The following is an 18137-nucleotide window of genomic DNA, read 5'->3' on the forward strand; positions in this document are numbered from 1 at the left end:
GCCTCCGATGAACAATGCCTTTTATACATGGGACTTGAGAAATAAGAGATTGTAAACAAGAGTAGGGCACGAAAGATGCTGTCTTCAACTCTACACGCTGACATGTGTGCAGTGGGAGAGGATGAGTGGCAGTCATTTGATGAGGCTGCAGGGGTAGAGGAAGCTGTTTTCAACCTCAGTCCAGCTAAGGTTGAAACATGGAGGAAGACATCATCAGCATGCATTAAGGTGAAGCAGTTTGTTTACCAGACCATGGAGTATGTGTGATGGGGGAGGGGCAGAAATAGTGGGAGTTAGTATCCAGAAGAGAAAGCCCATGAGAGTGCGGGGATGAGCGAGTGGGAGATGGTGGATGGAGGACATGGCGGTTTTGCACACTGGATGCTGTCCAGGATCAACTGATACGGGAGTTGTGGCTAAATCGACTGACCGTAGGTTTCCTCAAAGGAGGCAAAGTATGATTCGGTGCTGGTGCAGGCTACAGCTCCATGACACCACAGGCTGTTGATCGGGCTTTAAAACAATCTGTTGGTATTTAAGGGTCTAAGAAGCGAGTCCCCAAGACTATATGCTCTTTTGGTAGAAATGGCAGAAGCAGCCCTCAAGAATCGGAGAGTGGTCACCTGAGTCTGGAGTGTGCCTTGTTTGAAATGCTAGGTGGGCCAAGAAAGGATTTATGTTTCTTTCACTTCCTACAACGTCAAGCAGAGGCCAGTCTGGGACAGAGGCAGAGATACCAAAATGTCATCAGTGACCCAGGCTTCCTCCAGCTGTGCACTCCCTCATAGAGTACGGCCCTTGTCCTCATGGTTACAAGGTAACTCATAGAGCACCTGCCTCCACAACCACACCAAAGGCAGGAAGAAGGAGGAAGAGATATGGCAAAAGTAGGCCACCATCAAAGATCCATCTTTAATGATCCTTCCTGGAAGCCCCAACAGTGCTTCAGTGACCTCCTCCAACTGAAAGAGATTTTAAGAAATGCAGTCTTTTAGTAGAACACATTGTCCCCTAACCCCCAAATACATGTATATGTGGTTATATTAGTAAGGAAAAGGGTGAGAATGGATATTGGGTAGGTAACTAGAAGTCTCTACTGCAGATAGAGAGAAACGGGAAATCTTATTATTTGGTTCAACTTAGCTCAGCTTCCTACCTTCATTTTCTATCCAGAAAGGAAGTCTTCTTCAGATTCTACCACAGTATTCAAAACCACATGCATCAGTTAGCTTTCGCTGTGTAACAAACCACCCCAACTTTTCATGTTTTAAAACAACCATTTTATTATGTCTTTTAGTTCTGTAGGCTGATTGGATGTAGCTGGACAGGTCTTCCACTGATCTCACTAGAAATGCTGTTTGGGGGGTTTCTATAGGTACTAGCTATCCAACAGATACAGCTAGTCTTGTGTAGAAGTAATTGATTCACATGAAAGAAAAACAACATTTCCTCCCCACCCCCCCAAGAGTTTCAGTATAAAAAATTTTAAGAGTGAGACTGAAAATTTTAAAGATTAATAAGTGAGCCACCTTCTCTCTTTCCTTCCTCCTATGGCCCCATGCCTTCACTGTTTTAGGGGACAGAAAGCAAATATCTAAAGAACCTTTTGTTTGGAAGCTTTCTTGGAGCAATTTGTGACTCTGAATCTTAAAGCAGAATAGCCTTTCATCCTCAGAGAACCCACGCGGGATTCATTCCCACACAAAGTTGTTCTTGAATTTGGAAGGAAAGAAACAGAAAAGAAGGCATCTATCTTTGTTTTGAGTCCTGCTACTTGCTTCATTTAGTTTCAGGTTCTCTGAGGCCTTGAATTCAACAACTTATGCTAATTTACATTGCAGTTATGAGGCCTAATAAAGTAGTCATGTGTTCCCATAATAGATAAGAATTTTAAGAATATAAAGTATTTCCATAGAGAAAGAATAAAAACCATGTTTTCCAGCAAAGCAAATAACCATACACATAACTAAATACAAAGTCAAATAACCACAGTTCCTTACTTAGAAAAAACTTAAACCATGAGACAAGGTGATTATTTGGATATTATTATTACAAAGAATTTAAATAAACAAGTTTGGATACAAAAGATCTAGTTAAGCCACTTAAGTAAAAGTCTATCTGTGATGTCATCATTTCTAAGATGTGCCATAAAAGCCACACAGTTAAACATTTCTCTGTTTTGGTTTTTTTTTTTTTTGTAACTCTAGAAATGTTGTATAGAAAGGTTCATTAACACAAGTAGACATATGAGATGTATGGGGGGAGGCTGAACTGACATTTTCACATTTTATCAACCCAGAAATGAATTTAAAGCAAATATTGATGCCTCTCTATAAGAAAGGCACCTTACAATGATGCTTGTGTTGGTACATGGCAATTATTCAGTTTGTATTTTTAAAGTACAGGGACATCTGTGATATAAAATCAAAAGACAGACACGTGACATTAAAGGTCAAATATAAAGATAGAACAGACAACAGCAGCATTCAAGCACCCACGGATAAAAGGCCATCGGGACACAAGCCAGACACGAGCACGACACCGTCCACTGCAATCTCTCCGGTGTTGCCCTGGCCGAGTTCTGCTTCAAAAACGATCTAATAATGGAGAGGGGATAAAAAATTACTTCCAAATATTCAAAACAATGATACAATCAGACTCTCTAATGGCTATTAAAGAGGACAAACCTCATGTGTCCCTATTGCACAGAAACAGGCTTTGACATTGAATAGCAGGAACATACTCTATTTTTCCACGTGACAGCTGTCTGTGCTGAGTGACTCATGTTCAGAGAAAACTGTAACACCTAAGAGAACCTGGAAACCCCTGTAAGGTGAGGAGGGTAAAGTTTAAGAAGAAATTTTTGAATTCCCACCTCAAAAAAACCCCAAAATAAAAGAATATGGTTTTCTTAAAAAAAAGACTGCCTAAAAGAAATTTAGTATTCCTTGTGAATATGTAATGCAAAACTATATAGTTGAAAGGAAATTATTTTGAGGTATTTAGATTTTGGTAGTTTACAATAACATAGTTATTTTTCTTAAACTGTTGATTCACGTATTCAGAAATTATCTGGCATGTCGTTGTTTCCATGTATTGAGAAATGTATTGTAATAGGCTATAATCACTTTAATCTAAGACATTTATTAGTAATCAAGAGAGAAGCAAACTTCTTTACATTTTAGAAATTTCTACTGTATAAAGAACAGAAGATGAATATGAAAAAAACCTTATCTTCAAATTGGACACAAAATGGCAGGGGTGACTCATTTAACAAAATTAAAGACATACAGTGACTATTTTATATTCACTCATTCACCTAAAAACATTTTCAAACAAATATTATTAAGATAAATTTTTTGCTGAATGATGTGTATAAGTTTCTTCAATTTTGTAATGTTTTAAAAAAATAGCTCATGCTACTTATATAATCAGAAAAAAACACCAAAATATTTTTAATTCAATAATTATAAAACTAATGACAGTTACATCTTATTTTATTTAATTTTTATTTATTTATTTTTAGAAAGAGGGAAAGGGAGGAAGAAAGAGAGTGAGAGAAACATCAATGTGTGGTTGCGTCTCACGTGGCCCTTACTGGGGACCTGGCCTGCAACCTGGGCATGTGCCCTGACTGGGAATCGAACTGGCGACCCTTTGCCCAGTGTGCTCTTTAATTCTTTAATTCTCACTATTAGAGATAAGCAGATTAGAGGACAGCAAAATTATTCTGATTCAAACATCATTCAGGTTACTCTGAATCAAACAATTTAGGAAGGAAAGAATATTTAATTTGGAACATGTTATTCTTCTTTAAAACTCCACACACATGTCCTTCCCTCAAAATGAATTTAACACCATGCACTGCGTTTGTACTGTGGATATAAATAGATTCAAATATGTATTCATGTGGATGGTAAAATGCAAAATGTGGAAGCATTGATGTTACTGTGGGGTGATTATGAATCTTTAATTTTTTTCAATGAAGTGATTTCCCTTTGTCTTTTCTAAACTTTTAAAAAATGAAATTCAAACTTGCAGCAAATTGGCCTTGTAAAAAAAGGTCCTTCACAGATCATGCTCATGATACCGGCGTGCAACTCTTCACTGTCCCCAATAGAATCTCTGTCCTGCTTCATAAATAATTGTGGGATAGTTTTCAAGGATGAAGTGATTTTAGGCTCACTGTCACCACCATCCTAATCTCCCAGGATCTCCAAAGACAGAAGGGGGAGGCTCAGAGGGACAAATGGGGCAAAGGGAGACTGTGACTGCCCACGGCCTGGTCTGCCCTCTGTTGCCCCCAAGCTACTGGGATTCATTTTCTTGAGAACCGCTGCAGACAAGTTATCACTAAGCAGCAAGTGATAGCTCAACGGGGGATAGGAATTTCTTCCTCTCCTAGTCTCCTCTCAGGGAGGAACTGCTTTCAGGAAGATGTCCTTCTGAGTATTTTTCAAAAGTAGTAAGTCAGCCCTGGCTGGTGTGGCTCAGTGGATTGAACACAGGCCTGCAAACCAAAGGGTCACCAGTTTGATTTCCAGTCAGGGCCCATGCCTGGATTGTGGGCCAGGGCCCCAGTAGCGGGTGTGTGAGAGGCAACTGCACATTGATGTTTCTCTCCCTCTCTTTCTCCCTTCCTTCCCCTCTCTCTAAAAATAAATAAGACATTTTTTTAAAAAGCAGTGAGCCAAAAGCAGACCTCTAGGTGGGTTAACGAGGGTGGCCAGGTCTAGACCTTGGGATATGGTGGCCTCCCCATCACTGAAATCCCTGACTGATACCCCAGGGTAACTAAAAATAAGTGCTAGGATAATTAATTGCCATCCTAATTTGTGATGGTAAACTGCATTTTTCCTTATCCTGGTACAAAAATACCATGCAGGCTTCTTATGCTGTCTTTGAGAAAGGGCATTTGGGGTGTAACAGTCAAAAGCAGATTTTTCTACAAGACAATTCCTTCCACAAGCTCAACCTCCTTGAGTAGACAGTGCCTATAGAAGGTGAAGCGGCCTTGGGTCCCTAGGAGATCAACACTAAGTCCTTGGAATATTCTACCTCCTCAGACCACCTTTGGCCATGCCAGGCAAATTGATGTGATGTATGGTGGGGCCTTGAGTCCCACAAGTATCAGCCTGGAGAAGCTGGAGACTGAGTAAGGTCAGCCACAGGGTCATGTGGGCAGGCTGACCCCAACAAAACCCTACAACGCCAAGGCATGGGTGAGTGTCCTTGGTGGGCAGCACTTTGTGTACACTGTCACACAGAATTGCTGAGAGAATTAAGAGTTCCCTTTCTCTATGACTACTGGTTGAGGACAACTACAAGCTTGTGCCCCGTCTGTCCCGGACTCTGCCCTCAGTCCATATTCTTCTGCTGTGACAAACTAATCATTAGTGTTAACAGTTTTCCCCCAGTGCTTAGAATCCTTTTGTGGTGTCATGGGATGTGAGCGTGGTTATGGGGCCTCCAGACAACAGCCACTTAAACTATGACCTTCTAGTTTTCATTCGTTGTGATAAGTGCTGGGCATAGAATGAAGGGAAGATGTTGTTTTACATACTAAGGAATTTATAGCCTGGTTTGAAAGGATGCTGGTGAAAGGAGCTTGACACACAAACAGACCGTTCCCCCACAGCGTGGCATTTGTGCACCTGACAAGCATTATTATTAGCAGTACTGATCCATTGCCTTGCCTAGTTTGTTCCAGAACATAAGCTCTTCAAGTGTAGGGGAAAAGCCTTACTCGCCTTTGCAGTCCCAGCGCCTAGGTACTTCAGGAAGTGTTTTGTTCATTAGATCATTGAAAATAATGTCAATGTCTAGCGGAATACACTTTGTCCACTTACGCGTTTGGTAGTGTCAGTCCCCTGATGTAACTGAATTTTCCCGGTCTTCCACCTTTTATTCTCACTCTTGGTCCCCTCCCATGCCAGAGGACTGTTCCCGTTTTTCACCAACACTCGAAGTTTCCCGACTTTGTCTCCGGCCAGCCAGTAATGAAAGAGCAAACAGAAGTTGCTTTGGGGCTGCAGGTCAGGGAGGAGAAGTTTCAATCGACCAATGTCCTTCTCGTGGCCTGCCAGGGCCGGAACTGCCATATAGTAGCCGACAGCTTTAAGAAAAGAAAGATGCACAGTTAATGAGGCCATTGCAATGGGTTTAGCTACAGTGTATAAAACAGCTATAAAGAAAGAATGGTAGTCTTCTATAGGGAGAGCTGAAGTTCTTTTCATTTCAAGCATAGGAACAAACTTTTCATGCTAAAATGGACTTCAGGGAATCGTGGAGTTGAAATCCTTTTTTGTGTAGAAAAGGCAACTGAGGGTCAGAGAAACCAAGGAACATGTTTACATTCACAAAGCCTGGCAAGAGCAGATATGGGGTAAGAATCTAATGAAATGACCCCTTAGCACTTTAGGTAATTCTCAGTTGATGGAGAGCTTGTGCTCCAGAACTTGGTTTTTTGAACTTGAGAATGCATTTCCCCACTGAATCAATGATATGGATGATAGCCAGTAGGTGGGTCCATAGTATGGTATGTAATCCACAATATTCCTCAATTTATACTAACAAGTTTCATGGAGCTCAACCACCATGTGTAACATATCATTTCACCTTCGGGTTTAAAATGACCGGAACACACCCTCTATTCCTAAGTGTCCATCTTTTAATCAGGGATAGTAGATGTTTGTTTTATCTCCCATCTCCTGAGTGTGGCTTTGATGAACTTGGGCAAAAACTGTCACTGAATGGGGTCTGAAGAAGTTGATAAGAAAGACGGATTCCTGTAGAAGCTCGGAGGAAGACACTGGGGGTGGCGTGGAGTCTCCTGCTGGGGCGATTCCTGGAAACACTTGCAGACTCAGGCTGACATGGCCTTAGTTTTCACTGGACTCAGAGACTGTCAGTCTTCTTGGCCAGCTACTAAGGTTGTCAGATTCAGCAAATACAAATATGGGATTCCCACTGGAGTTTGACTTTCAGATAAACAACACGACAGAGATAAGAAAACGTATCTGTTGCTTGTCTGAAATGCAGGCATCCTATGCTTTATTTGGTACCTCTACCAGCTACAGTCTCTCTTCCATGACCCACTGTGGCAGGTTTCTCTTTCTTTCCCAGCTAAAACACACTTCAATCCATCTTCTGAGATTTTATCTTTTTAATGATGTTGATTTATCCCATGGTTCTTTTTGTCTATTTAACTCTGTAGGCAAAGACAAGCCCACCTACAGACGGAGGTACAGAAGGGGTGGAAGTATGGTTTGAGTGATGCAGACCCCAGGGTCTTTTGTGAATGAGGTGTTTGTAAATAGGGGATTTCCCACTGGTGGAAATCCCAATGTAAGACATTGCTGACTGTGTGAACGGTCAAGATCCTAGAATAACCTAGCAGGGGTATCCAACCTTTTGGTATCTCTCGGCCACACTGGAGAAGAGTTGTCTTGGGCCACACAGTAAATACATTGCAACACGTAATCACAAAAAAAATCTCATCATGTTTTAAGTAAATTTATGATCTTGTGTTGGGCCTCATTTATAGCCATCCTGAGCCTTATGATCTTGTGTTGGGCCTCATTTATAGTCATCCTGAGCCACATGTGGCCTGCAGGCCACAGGTTGGACACCCCTGACTATGGACTCCTGGTGTGAGACAGCTCTGGTACACATAAGTTTGGAGATTCCATGATGTTAGAAAGGAGGAACTCAGGTTAGTTATGACAAGATAGCTTCTCCACATATGGATTCTCTGGACTGGTTGAACTTGCCCCGTGCCTGCCCTGATTCTTTAGTGGTACTCCCACTCATACAACTTGCCGTATGGGGTGCATGCCTGTTGGGAACCTTACACCTGGCTTCTAGCTAAAAACGTTGCATTGATTACAGGAACCTGTGCGCTCCACGAGCCAATCAGCTACAGGTACATGAGGTGTGCATGCGCTCCACAAGCCAATCAGCTACAGGCACATGCGGTGTCCACGAGTACCAGTTGCACCCAAGTAATCAATAAGCGGGCCCTTTTTTGTCTCAGGCTAGCCAATAGCAAGCAACCTAATCTCCTTCCTCTCCCTCCCCCCTATATATATACCCAGTTCGGAAAAATAAAGTTTGCAGCTTGATCAGAATCTTTTGTCTTGCTGCCATTCTTCGCGCCTCTTGTCCCCCCAACTCATTTGTTCTAGGTAGGTGGTGGAGCCCCAGTTGATTGCTCCACGGGCTGGAGCACATGCCCTCCACTGGAATCCCAAACTGTAAAAGGAAATTTTGTTAGGACATATTAGGTTTCCTGATGGCATGTCAGGGCCTGAAGGAAAAAACCTCGGGAAGGAATTAGTCTAAAGGAAGGGTCTAGAAGACGGATCTATTAACGGAGGAGTAAGCCTGTACATCCTCCAGAAAACAATATGTTTGGGAAGAAACTGGAGTCCCAGAAGGTATAGCAATTGTCTCTGATTATATTATAACCCTTAGGAGACAGGGATTCGATGTATTCTCCAAATAGGATCTGCCAGCCATATGATCTGCCCAAAAGGAAAGCTAGGGCCCCCCAAGAGTGTTTAGGTAGGCCATGGAATGTAGGCAGGTTGGAGCTGAGGCTGAGAGCTGTCCAACGTTAGGTGGAAAGAAAGAAATCGTTGAGGAACAGAAGGGACAGTTCAGTCCAGGAGTTCACACCAGGTGGCTGATTTGATGCTCATTATGGTTTGGATGCTCTGTGAGGTACTCCGCTAAAATCCCAGGTGTAGGTAGAAGTCCTACTTCCTCTTAAGATCCCAAACAAACAAACAAGCAAGCAAACAAACTACAGAGCACTGTAGGTGGTTAACTGGGGGAACGGAACAACTTCTTTCTACCTTTCCTGCAATACTTAAATCTCATACAAATACCAACGTCTCTCTCAGCAGCAGGAGAGTGAAAGTGGAAAGCTTGCTGGAGCATCCTTTGTGGGGGTGGGTGGTTGAAAGAGGGATGGAGGAGGAGAATATAATATGCTGAACCAAGTTAGTCATTCATCTGGGGAGGCTGGGGAAGGGCTAACAGTCTCCAAACACAACAAACAAACAACAGTGACCCAAAAGCGATGGGAGTAATAACCCTCCCATCACCGGACAGCTTTCTTTACCTGAGCTGTATCGTAGAACATGAAATAGTGAAATCTAAATACCATTATCTTCATCCGCAGGACTCCAGTCAAAATCATCGTCTATGTCCTGCTTCCAGTCACAGACCCCACGGTCGAAGCTGCAGTCAACTGAGATGTTTAAATCTGCTAAGGGAAAGGGTGCATCTCATGATCATTAAGAACATTAGAAACATGTCTATCATTTGGAGCTTTGGAAGGCAATGCTGTGTTTTCCGTTGTAGAGAGTTTAGCAAAGCTACTCTATGGTGTTGTTGCATTGGCCTCCATTTTGTTTGGCCGAGCAGCCCGTGGGGCTTTAAACTTATACCAGCCCTCATGCAAGTGCATGCCCTGTCAAGGGTGTCCAACCTTTTGGCGTCTCTGTGCCACACCAGAAGAAGAAGAGTTGTCTTGGGCAACCCATTCAATGCACTGTGATACATCATCACAAAAAGTCTCATAATGTTTGAAGTAAATTTATGATTTTATGTTGGGGCCCACGGACCACAGGTTGGACACCTCTGCATAGCCTACAGTGTCACAGGTAAATGTAAGTTCCTGATACGACTTCTCCAATGGCCCTAGTGGTAAACAGTCTCCCCTGCTTCCCAGGGCCTTCCCCTTAGGTAAGACCCCTGTGGCGCTTACCAAATGTCTCATCTTGTTGGTTTGAATCAACCGATCCTGCCCTTGCTTGGGAACCCCTAAATGCTGCACAAATGGACCCTAAAAAAGGCATGTGCCCCGGGTGCTGCCTCTTTGTCTGTAAGCGCCTCGCCTTGACCTTCCCGTGTGGCCTTATCCTTCTTCCAGGACCTACCAGTGGTAACTTCTCCATCTCAGTTTCTTTTGCGGCCTTTTGCTGAACCCTGGGGCTCTACTTAACCAATAATTTAACAAAAATCATAACAACAGGCCAGCACACACACACTGCTGTTTCCCTCACTCTTCTTTCTTCTAAGCTGCTATTTCCCCCTATTCCAATGAAGATGTTCTCTTTCTAGCCCCATTGTGAAAACTAAAAGATACCACTCCTTGCTTCCAGCCTTCAATATTCTTTAGAGAGTGCTATCACTAGTTTGAGAAGTTGAGGTTGCCAGCCCACACAGAGCACAACGTGAATTTTTCACTTGGTTTGTAACTGTGGTGGCATGTTAGTCCCTAAACCCTTCCCTTCCTCAACATGCAGGAGACCAGGAATGTAAACTGGGACAATGGAATAGTACAAAGCCAACTACTCCTTAAAGAGAGGAAAGCCAAGGCTTTGGTTCCTTGAGCACAATAGTTCACTTGTCCAGCACTGTACAGTTTGCAAAGTGCTTTCAAATATATTCTCCGATTTAATCCTGATCACCCCTGAAACAGTGGCTGTTGGTGCCCCACCAACATCTGTCCCAGGTGCATGTCTTTCTACTGCAAACACCCACAACCATCTGCATGGAAATACGCTGGCTGGAGCAGGCTATTTCTCCAGAAGACTCCTCAACCAGTGATGGACAGGCATTCCTGGATAGATGCCTCCATTTCTTTGCCTTTGGGTAGGACCACTAAGTGCTGGAATCGGACACAGACCTTAAGTCAGACTGAACTCCAGGTTTTCTTCAGTCTTGCAGGAGGTCCAACTAGGACAGAACTCCATTTGCTTTGGTGGTGCCCTTCCCTGCTTTTACAGAGGCCAGGAGCACCAGAAAATGATCACCATCCTGGGAGCAGCCTTCAGTCAATGTCAGATAGGCATTGGTATATACATACTGCAGCTCCCTTGCCCCTCCAGTAGGACAATTCTGAGCTGCATGTCCTACACTGGCTCCCAGACTTCCCCAATGGGATTGAGCTCCAGTTACCTGGAGGAATCTTGCTTGAGAATGCACCCTGTGTTGCCTCCTGGTCTTCCCCATCTCAATTCTCCCCTCCAAACCACTGTTTCCTGGGCTCATCTCCCACATAAACCATGGCACACACATTCTTGTTTCAGGGTCTGTTTCTGAGCGACCTAGCCCAACACAGCACCTTAGAGAGGAGTGCTGCTCTTGTTCCAACTTTACGCGTGAAGGCAATGAGGTATCACAGGTCTATGTGACTTGCTCAATGTCAACAGCAAGTGGAAGACTTTGGGTGCCCACTTGAGTCTTTTAGTTGAGAATGACTGCTCCAGAACACCTTACTCAAGGACTCAGAAATCACAGGGTCACATGATCATATGCAAAACTGGAAACTTTCTGTATTTCATTAAGGATCATGTAAGAAGAGGTAAAATATGAAACCCTGTATACTTAGGGATCCTAAGAGGACTCAAAAACTTTATTAATGTCACTTCGCAAGTGTAAAGTGCAGCTGGGGCAGAAATTCTGAGCAGGTGGAGAATGCAGTTTATTACCTGAACTATGAAACATTTTCTTCCTAACCAAGAACATGGGTGATTTGATGTTTGATACAGATAATTTTTTTTAAAAAGGAACACTTACTGCTCTGGCTGGTGTGGGTCAGCAGACTGAGTGCGGCTTGTAAACCAAAGGGTCACCGGTTTGATTCCCAGTCAGGGCACATGCCTGGGTTGCAGTCCAGGTCCCCAGTAGGGGACACATGAGAGGCAACCACACATTGATGTTTCTCCCCCTCTTTTTCTCCCTCCTTTCCCCCTTTCTAAAAATAACTAAAAAGTAAAAATTAAAAAACATAAAAAGGAACACTCAGGAGAAATATTGAGAAAAACAAGATGACTGTAGGAGCTGAGTCAGGGGTCATTAGTTTTGGGGTTTTAGTAGAAGCTTCTTGGATTAACTGGGAGGACTGAACCAGAGAAGTACTTTCTTCATGGTGGAGACTGCCCCATAAACCAAAGGAATGAAGTTGGAGAATCTACTCATGGGGCCAATGCGAAAGGGAATCAAATTAGCACAAGCTTAGGACGTGTACAGTGGTAAGTAAAAGTTTGAAAAGGAAACAGAAGATCAAGGAATTAACATTTATACTGAGCACAAAGGTAAATATACAGGTAGGCTTCTTCCTGGTGTCTTTGTACAGATGCCATATATAATTTGTCGTGGTTGTAAAAGTACTAAATAAACTCAGATTATTAGGGATCATGACTCAGAACTTCCATATTTGAGGCTCTGATAGATTGGTCCAAAAATGGTCTGATTTTGACCCCTGCCTATATTCACGCTCTTTGCATGACTTTGTAGCGCCTTCCTGGCATGTAAAGTCTGGGCTGGCCTTGTGACTTGCCTTGGCTGATAGAATATGGTGCAAGTGAGGTTGGGCGAGTTCTGGGTCTAGACCTCAAAAGGCCTGTGTGCCTTTGATTTCCTTCTTGTTCATGAGAACAAGCGTGGTTAGCCTGTTGGAGGATGAGACCACATAGAGCAGAGCCAAGACAGCCCAGTTGTCTGAACCGAGGCCCCAGGCATTTGAGGGAGCACAGCTCAAATCAGCAAAGTCACTGAGCAGGCCCACAGCTGACTGAAGACACGTGGGTGAGCCCCACCCAGGCCAGCTCAGATGAGCAGAACTGGTCAGCCAGTCCACAGACTCATAAGCAAAACCATTTATTGCTGCAGGCCACTGGGGGGTTGTTTGTTATGCAGCACTATTGTGGCAAGGTAACTGACTGGCACAGGTACTTTGGGTCAGATTTTAGTACATGGTGATTTTCCAATTGTGGGCCCTTGGGTGTTAGAGTTGAAGCAAATGAGTCATTTTCTCCCACCTCCCTACATGCAGTCTGCCTCGGTTCTTCACTCTCTGTGTCCAGTGGGAGTGGAGGAGAAGAGAAGACAGGCTTACTATGTTGTAATCATTGGTATTAATCGGGCAAGGACCTACTATTTCCATGCTGGCACTAAGTATCATGATGGAACAATTTCTCCCTTGGGTGTTTAGGGATGAAGCAGTGACTCATCAACAATCATCTCATCCTATGAAGAAACACAAATGGGATGGGACTGCGTGAGAGAGAGCATGTACCTGGAAAAAGGGTTATTTACCTTTGTGTTCCAGTCTGGATGGCATTGCTTTTCTTTGGACCAGAACCAGTCCCAATTCACCTGCTTCATTCCCCCTAGGGGCTAGTGGAGAAGACGTGATCAGTTAGGAACAACCCGAAATCCCCACATGCCTAGAAGGTATGACTGAACGACTGAACAGAGTGGGTTTTATCACACACTCTACTGCCAGTGCATGTCAGAGCACTGTACGCTAACGTCTGCAAGGCACTCACTTGGGTCCAGTTTCCTCATCCAGAACATGTTTTTCCAAAGGTTATCCCAGTTTACCTAAGCATCTATACTACTAACATGTCCCTTCTCACCAGGTCTTGGACATCCGCTTTTGTAAGACTTGCACTCTATTAGGGGATATGATGTGTCACTGTCACACTAGTTCCTGGACGGGTGGGCCTATGTCTACTTCTCACGTGGTTAAATCCAACAGTCATGGAGCCAAGAACAGACCTGGCAAAATATAGAGGGAGCAACAGCTGCCCAGAGAGAATGAAATGAAAAGTCTCAGGGTGGGGGATTGAGAGTGGGTTAGAACCCATCCCGCAGGGGCTGGGACTGATGGTGGGTCCTGCGGTTATCCAGTTAGTTCCTGGGGAAAACTGATGCTTAAGCTCTATTATATATAAAATTTCCTTCACTAGAATGGTCTACTTTGGCTTTTAAAATCATAACCACATGGTGGTGAAATTCTCCTTTCATCCAGTGGGCCTACAAAAGGTACGTTCAAGAAGGAAAAATGTAGAATTTGGCAGATGCACCTGGTAAGGCTCTCTCTGGTTTGGGGGCTACACCACCTGCAGATCTGGGCAGGCGGCCAGACAACTGCGGCTGTGGGACAAGCAGGCTGCCGGTGCCGGGACTGCAAAGAGCGGGTCTGTGTCACACAGGAACCGGCGCCCCAGGTAAGGGGAGAGGACCTGTGCTCTTTATTTCCCATAGGAGCAAATTGGACTTCACATCTGTGGAAGTTGTTAGTTTCCTGACTTTATAAAGAACCTGCTTCTTAGGACTTCGAGTTGAACCCATTTTACTTAAGGAGTGAAACTGTCTTTTCTTCTTGAATTTCCTAGGGACACCACAGTTCATTTTTCATAAAATGCCTACAATAACAAAAATGATACTCACAAAACACATCTCCTCGAAGGCTTTGCTCCTGCTCCACGTGGTTCTTCAGGGCGGCCTCATCCCTTGTCCCTTTCCCCAGCCCATGTTTCTTTCCCTCCTCAGTCTCCTTGTTGCCACTATTCGGGTACCCATCTCTGGAAATACTGTCTTCAGAGGTGAAGGGCCACAAGTTACCCTTAGGGGCGGGAGTCCCGGCAGGTTCCGTGATGACGTTTTTAATTTTTACCTTCTTTTTCATGCTGTTTTTGTGAGCAAGCAACTTCTTGATTCTGTCTTTGATGGTGCTGGGTGCTCTGAGGACTTTCTTCCTAGACTTTTCAGGGATTACTAAAACAAACAACAGCAGGTCAGAAGTTCTGCCATGGCCGATAATTAGATAACTCACAAAACACAGAGTATTTAAAAAGTGTTCAAGTGCAGGAAATGAATGCTTCCAGAATCAACTGGCGTGAGGCTCTACCATTTGATATTTGCAGAACTATATTTGTAACTGTTTTCAGCAGTTCCAATGTTATGATAGTATCTTTTTAAAAAGATTTTGTTTATTTATCTTTAGAGGGGAAGGGAAGGAGAGAGGGAGAGAAATATCAATGTATGGTTGCCTCTCATGGGTCCCCTGCTGGGAACTGGCCTGCAACCCAGGCATGTGCCCTGACTGGGAATCGAACCCCGATCTTTTTGGTTTGCAGGCCCATGCTCAATCCACTGAGCTACACCAGCCAGGGCCAATGTTATGATAGTATCTTAATCAGCTTTCCTTAGAGGACATTCTTTTGTTTTGCTTCAGAGACAACGGTGATCCAATACCTACTTCTACCAAGTTGGGCTACAGGTTCTAGGGTTGGATTTTCCCGGGTCCTCTAATATTTCCACTTTCATCCAGGTAATCTCCAAAGCTGGAGCTATCTAGGTAAACCCTATAGATTTGTCCAAATTTGCTGTTCAGAGACCATAGCCATAGCATTAGGCTGACCCATGTAAATTGTCAATAACGAGCCACTGTGACCTACAAAAATGGTGATTTATGGTTCAGTGTGCACATACCAATTTTTTCCTCCCTGTTCTCTCTCCACTTTGACTTTCTTAATCTCAATCCACTATTACCTAAAGTGAAATAATTTTACTTATTGAATACTTATAAAGAGGCTTCTACACTTACTATTTTTCTCAGCACTAAATTAAATTGCTTTAAAAATGCATGATGCCGAGTGAAATGAGCCAGGGATTGAAAGACAAATACCGTATGATCTCACCTTTAACAGGAAGCTAAACAACAAAATGAACAAGCAAGCAGAATAAAAACCAAGACACTGAAATAGAGAACAAGGGGACAGTGACCAGAGGGGAGAGGGAAGGGAATTTAAGGGGGAAAAAGGGGACGGATTTGGAGGAACAAATAGGAAGGACACAGGGACGAGAACTAAGGGGGGTGGAAATGGGAGGGAGGTGGGGAGCATGGGGCAGGGGGTGCTGAGATGGGAGAAATAGACAAAAAAAGTACTTGAAAAATAACTAAATAAAATTATTTTAAAAAACTGCACCTCTAGGTGGATCAAGGGCCCTTGGAGGGAAACGTCAGTGCAGAAGAACCCGAGAGGTAGAAAAAAGGGTATTTAGTCCAACACCTTTGTTTTATACGGGAGGCCACTGGGTCCGGTTCAGTGACTTGCCCAAGGTCACTCAGATTCCCAGAGACAGAGCTGGGATTTCAGGGTGAAGCAGATGAATGACTATTGTCCAGTCCTATTTCCAAGACAAGTTTATTCCTGCTTTAGGGTTAAAGGTTGCGTTTCTCTTGACTGGTTCAAATTCCTTGAGATCTAGAATCCAAAGATGCATGTTCCCTTTCCAGGGACCTACTCATGATAATTAAGAATACCCAACTGGTAGGGAGAAGAGTAACCTTTACAAAATTAATAACACTGATCTGTAAAATCAAATATATTGCCATTATATAAAATTTCTAGGCATGTGCTACTCTAAAACTAAGCAAGGAAGGGTCTAATAACCCCTGAACCAATGTATTCCATTCAACTACTTGGATATAGTTTAGAGGGCAATGAAATAAGGGCGTGGACATCCATTTCAGCCCGTGAGAAGAATACTATAAAAGAAACTGGAAATAACATTTTTCTTGGCAATGTTTTAATCTCTTCTCTTGCGCAATTCCTTCTCCATCATTTGGCTAATTCAATCTGTACCAAAGTGGTAGAAAAATAAACAAGAAGACATCCGTAATATCCACAATATTTGGGGCAATGAAAAGGAAAAAAACAAATGCTTTGAAAAATATACATGCTCTTAATTAAAACATTGCTTTTACTTTGAAATCAATCTAAGGCTGTTATAACAAGAACTACACTTCCCTTTTCAATGAAATGTCCTGGCTATTTATCAAAGTGACAGCCTGTACTTGTAGGTTCGAATCCAACTACTAGTAATACAAGTAACACATCATTACTCATTTTCCTGACCCGCAGATGGCCTGTTTCAGCTTCTTTGCCAGAGGTCACGTGTTGAGTTTTGATTGTAATGTGCTCGTCAGCTATCGACCTTCCCCTGGAGGCCTTACTGTGTAATTCCGTGCATGGTTCCCTGAGTCTTTTCCCAGGACCCAGCATGAAAAATGGACAGGAAATACCCATTCCCTGGAAATTTCCTTTATGCAATCAGTATCACAGAACTAAGGACCTTTAATAAATAATGCGGAGACAGTTTCAACCCACACCAAGCAAAACCTAAACATATGCTTTCAGTTTCTGCTTTGAAGTTTTGATTTTTCCTGCTAAAAAAAAAATCAAGCCACACAACCTTTGTGGTATCAACGATCTCACTCCTTTAGCATGTGGAGAGAGAGCTGGGGAAAGGAGAAAAAACCATTCATGGTCATGACCATGAATGGATGGATTTCTCTTTCTCTGGGTATTGCTGTTTCAAATTTGACATAACTGATTTTTTCTCTTTCAACTTTCTTCATTATTGCATCATCTTCTTGTGAATATAAAAATGTAGCAGGAAGTTGCAGTAGGAGGGTCTTTGACACGTTGGGGGATCTCAGACACAAAAATAGGGAACTCCAGTTTTTTCGGATTCACAAGGCAGTCTCCTGTAGATGAAGCTGGCAATTTCTCTGGGGGAGATTTGAGATTTCTCTAAATATTCACCTACCTGAAAATCATGACTTTACTTAGAAAAGATCACTATGACAGAGAACATCCTCCAGGGAGAAATATGACTTTGACCTTCATTCACCTGTGTTTAGTTCACCAGGTGATTTCCTACCAACTGCCAGGAGCAACGCTTCTCTCATCTGAGCTTTGGACACAGCCCTGGGAGGAGAGGCTTCATTGTGAATGAGGAATGTACCACACGCTGAGATCCAGGAAACAGGAAGGGGTAAGGATGGCAGAAAAGCTGGCCATGAGAGTGTTGGGGAGGGGCCCACGTGCAGTCTCCACCCAAGGGGAGGGGCTGTGGGTCATGGACACACCCATCCCGTGTTAAGCAAATAGCCCTGGAGTGTGGGTTCCTGGGTCTGCCTCGCACATCTTCTAGTCATGTGCCCTCCAATCAACACGTATCACCTCTTTGCCTCAGTTTCCCCATCTATAAAGCTGGGATAAGAACAGGGTTTTGGGGAGGCTGAAATGAGTTAACACATGTCAGTTACCAAGGTTAGTGCCTGACATATATTTGACCTGTGTTTGCTATTATTTTTAGAATTGATCACCAGAATGTTGAAAATCTTTTACTGAGTTAAAAAAAACAAAATTTCCAGGCCATACCTCCAAACTTCCCATGATTATGTTATAACTGAAAGAAAAAAAATTTAATGACCTGGTTATAGCAAGATGTATGGCCTTCAATACGCTCTATATGAACTG

General features: G+C 43.3%; 1 protein-coding gene across 2 annotated transcripts in view; it reads right to left on the bottom strand.

The window, feature by feature from the left end:
- Positions 1–2029: 2029 nt before the first annotated feature.
- The window catches only part of EGFL6 (EGF like domain multiple 6), a 51235-nt gene continuing 35127 nt past the window's right edge, over positions 2030–18137 (bottom strand). Inside the window, exons 8-12 of one of the 2 annotated variants that reach the window (XM_037157492.2) lie at positions 14254–14580; positions 13114–13194; positions 9170–9271; positions 5850–6115; positions 2030–2597 (exon numbers count right to left, since the gene is read on the bottom strand). In XM_037157492.2, the coding sequence (XP_037013387.2) occupies positions 2487–2597; positions 5850–6115; positions 9170–9271; positions 13114–13194; positions 14254–14580 (887 nt within the window). In that variant the 3' untranslated portion in view covers positions 2030–2486. Of the gene's footprint in view, positions 2598–5849; positions 6116–9169; positions 9275–13113; positions 13195–14253; positions 14581–18137 lie in introns of both variants that reach the window. The other variant, XM_037157491.2, reaches the window with a different exon arrangement.

Source organism: Artibeus jamaicensis, unplaced genomic scaffold, assembly GCF_021234435.1.
Source record: "Artibeus jamaicensis isolate MK-2021 breed Jamaican fruit bat unplaced genomic scaffold, CSHL_Jam_final scaffold_1283, whole genome shotgun sequence".
In the NCBI taxonomy this organism is placed as follows: Eukaryota; Metazoa; Chordata; class Mammalia; order Chiroptera; family Phyllostomidae; genus Artibeus; species Artibeus jamaicensis.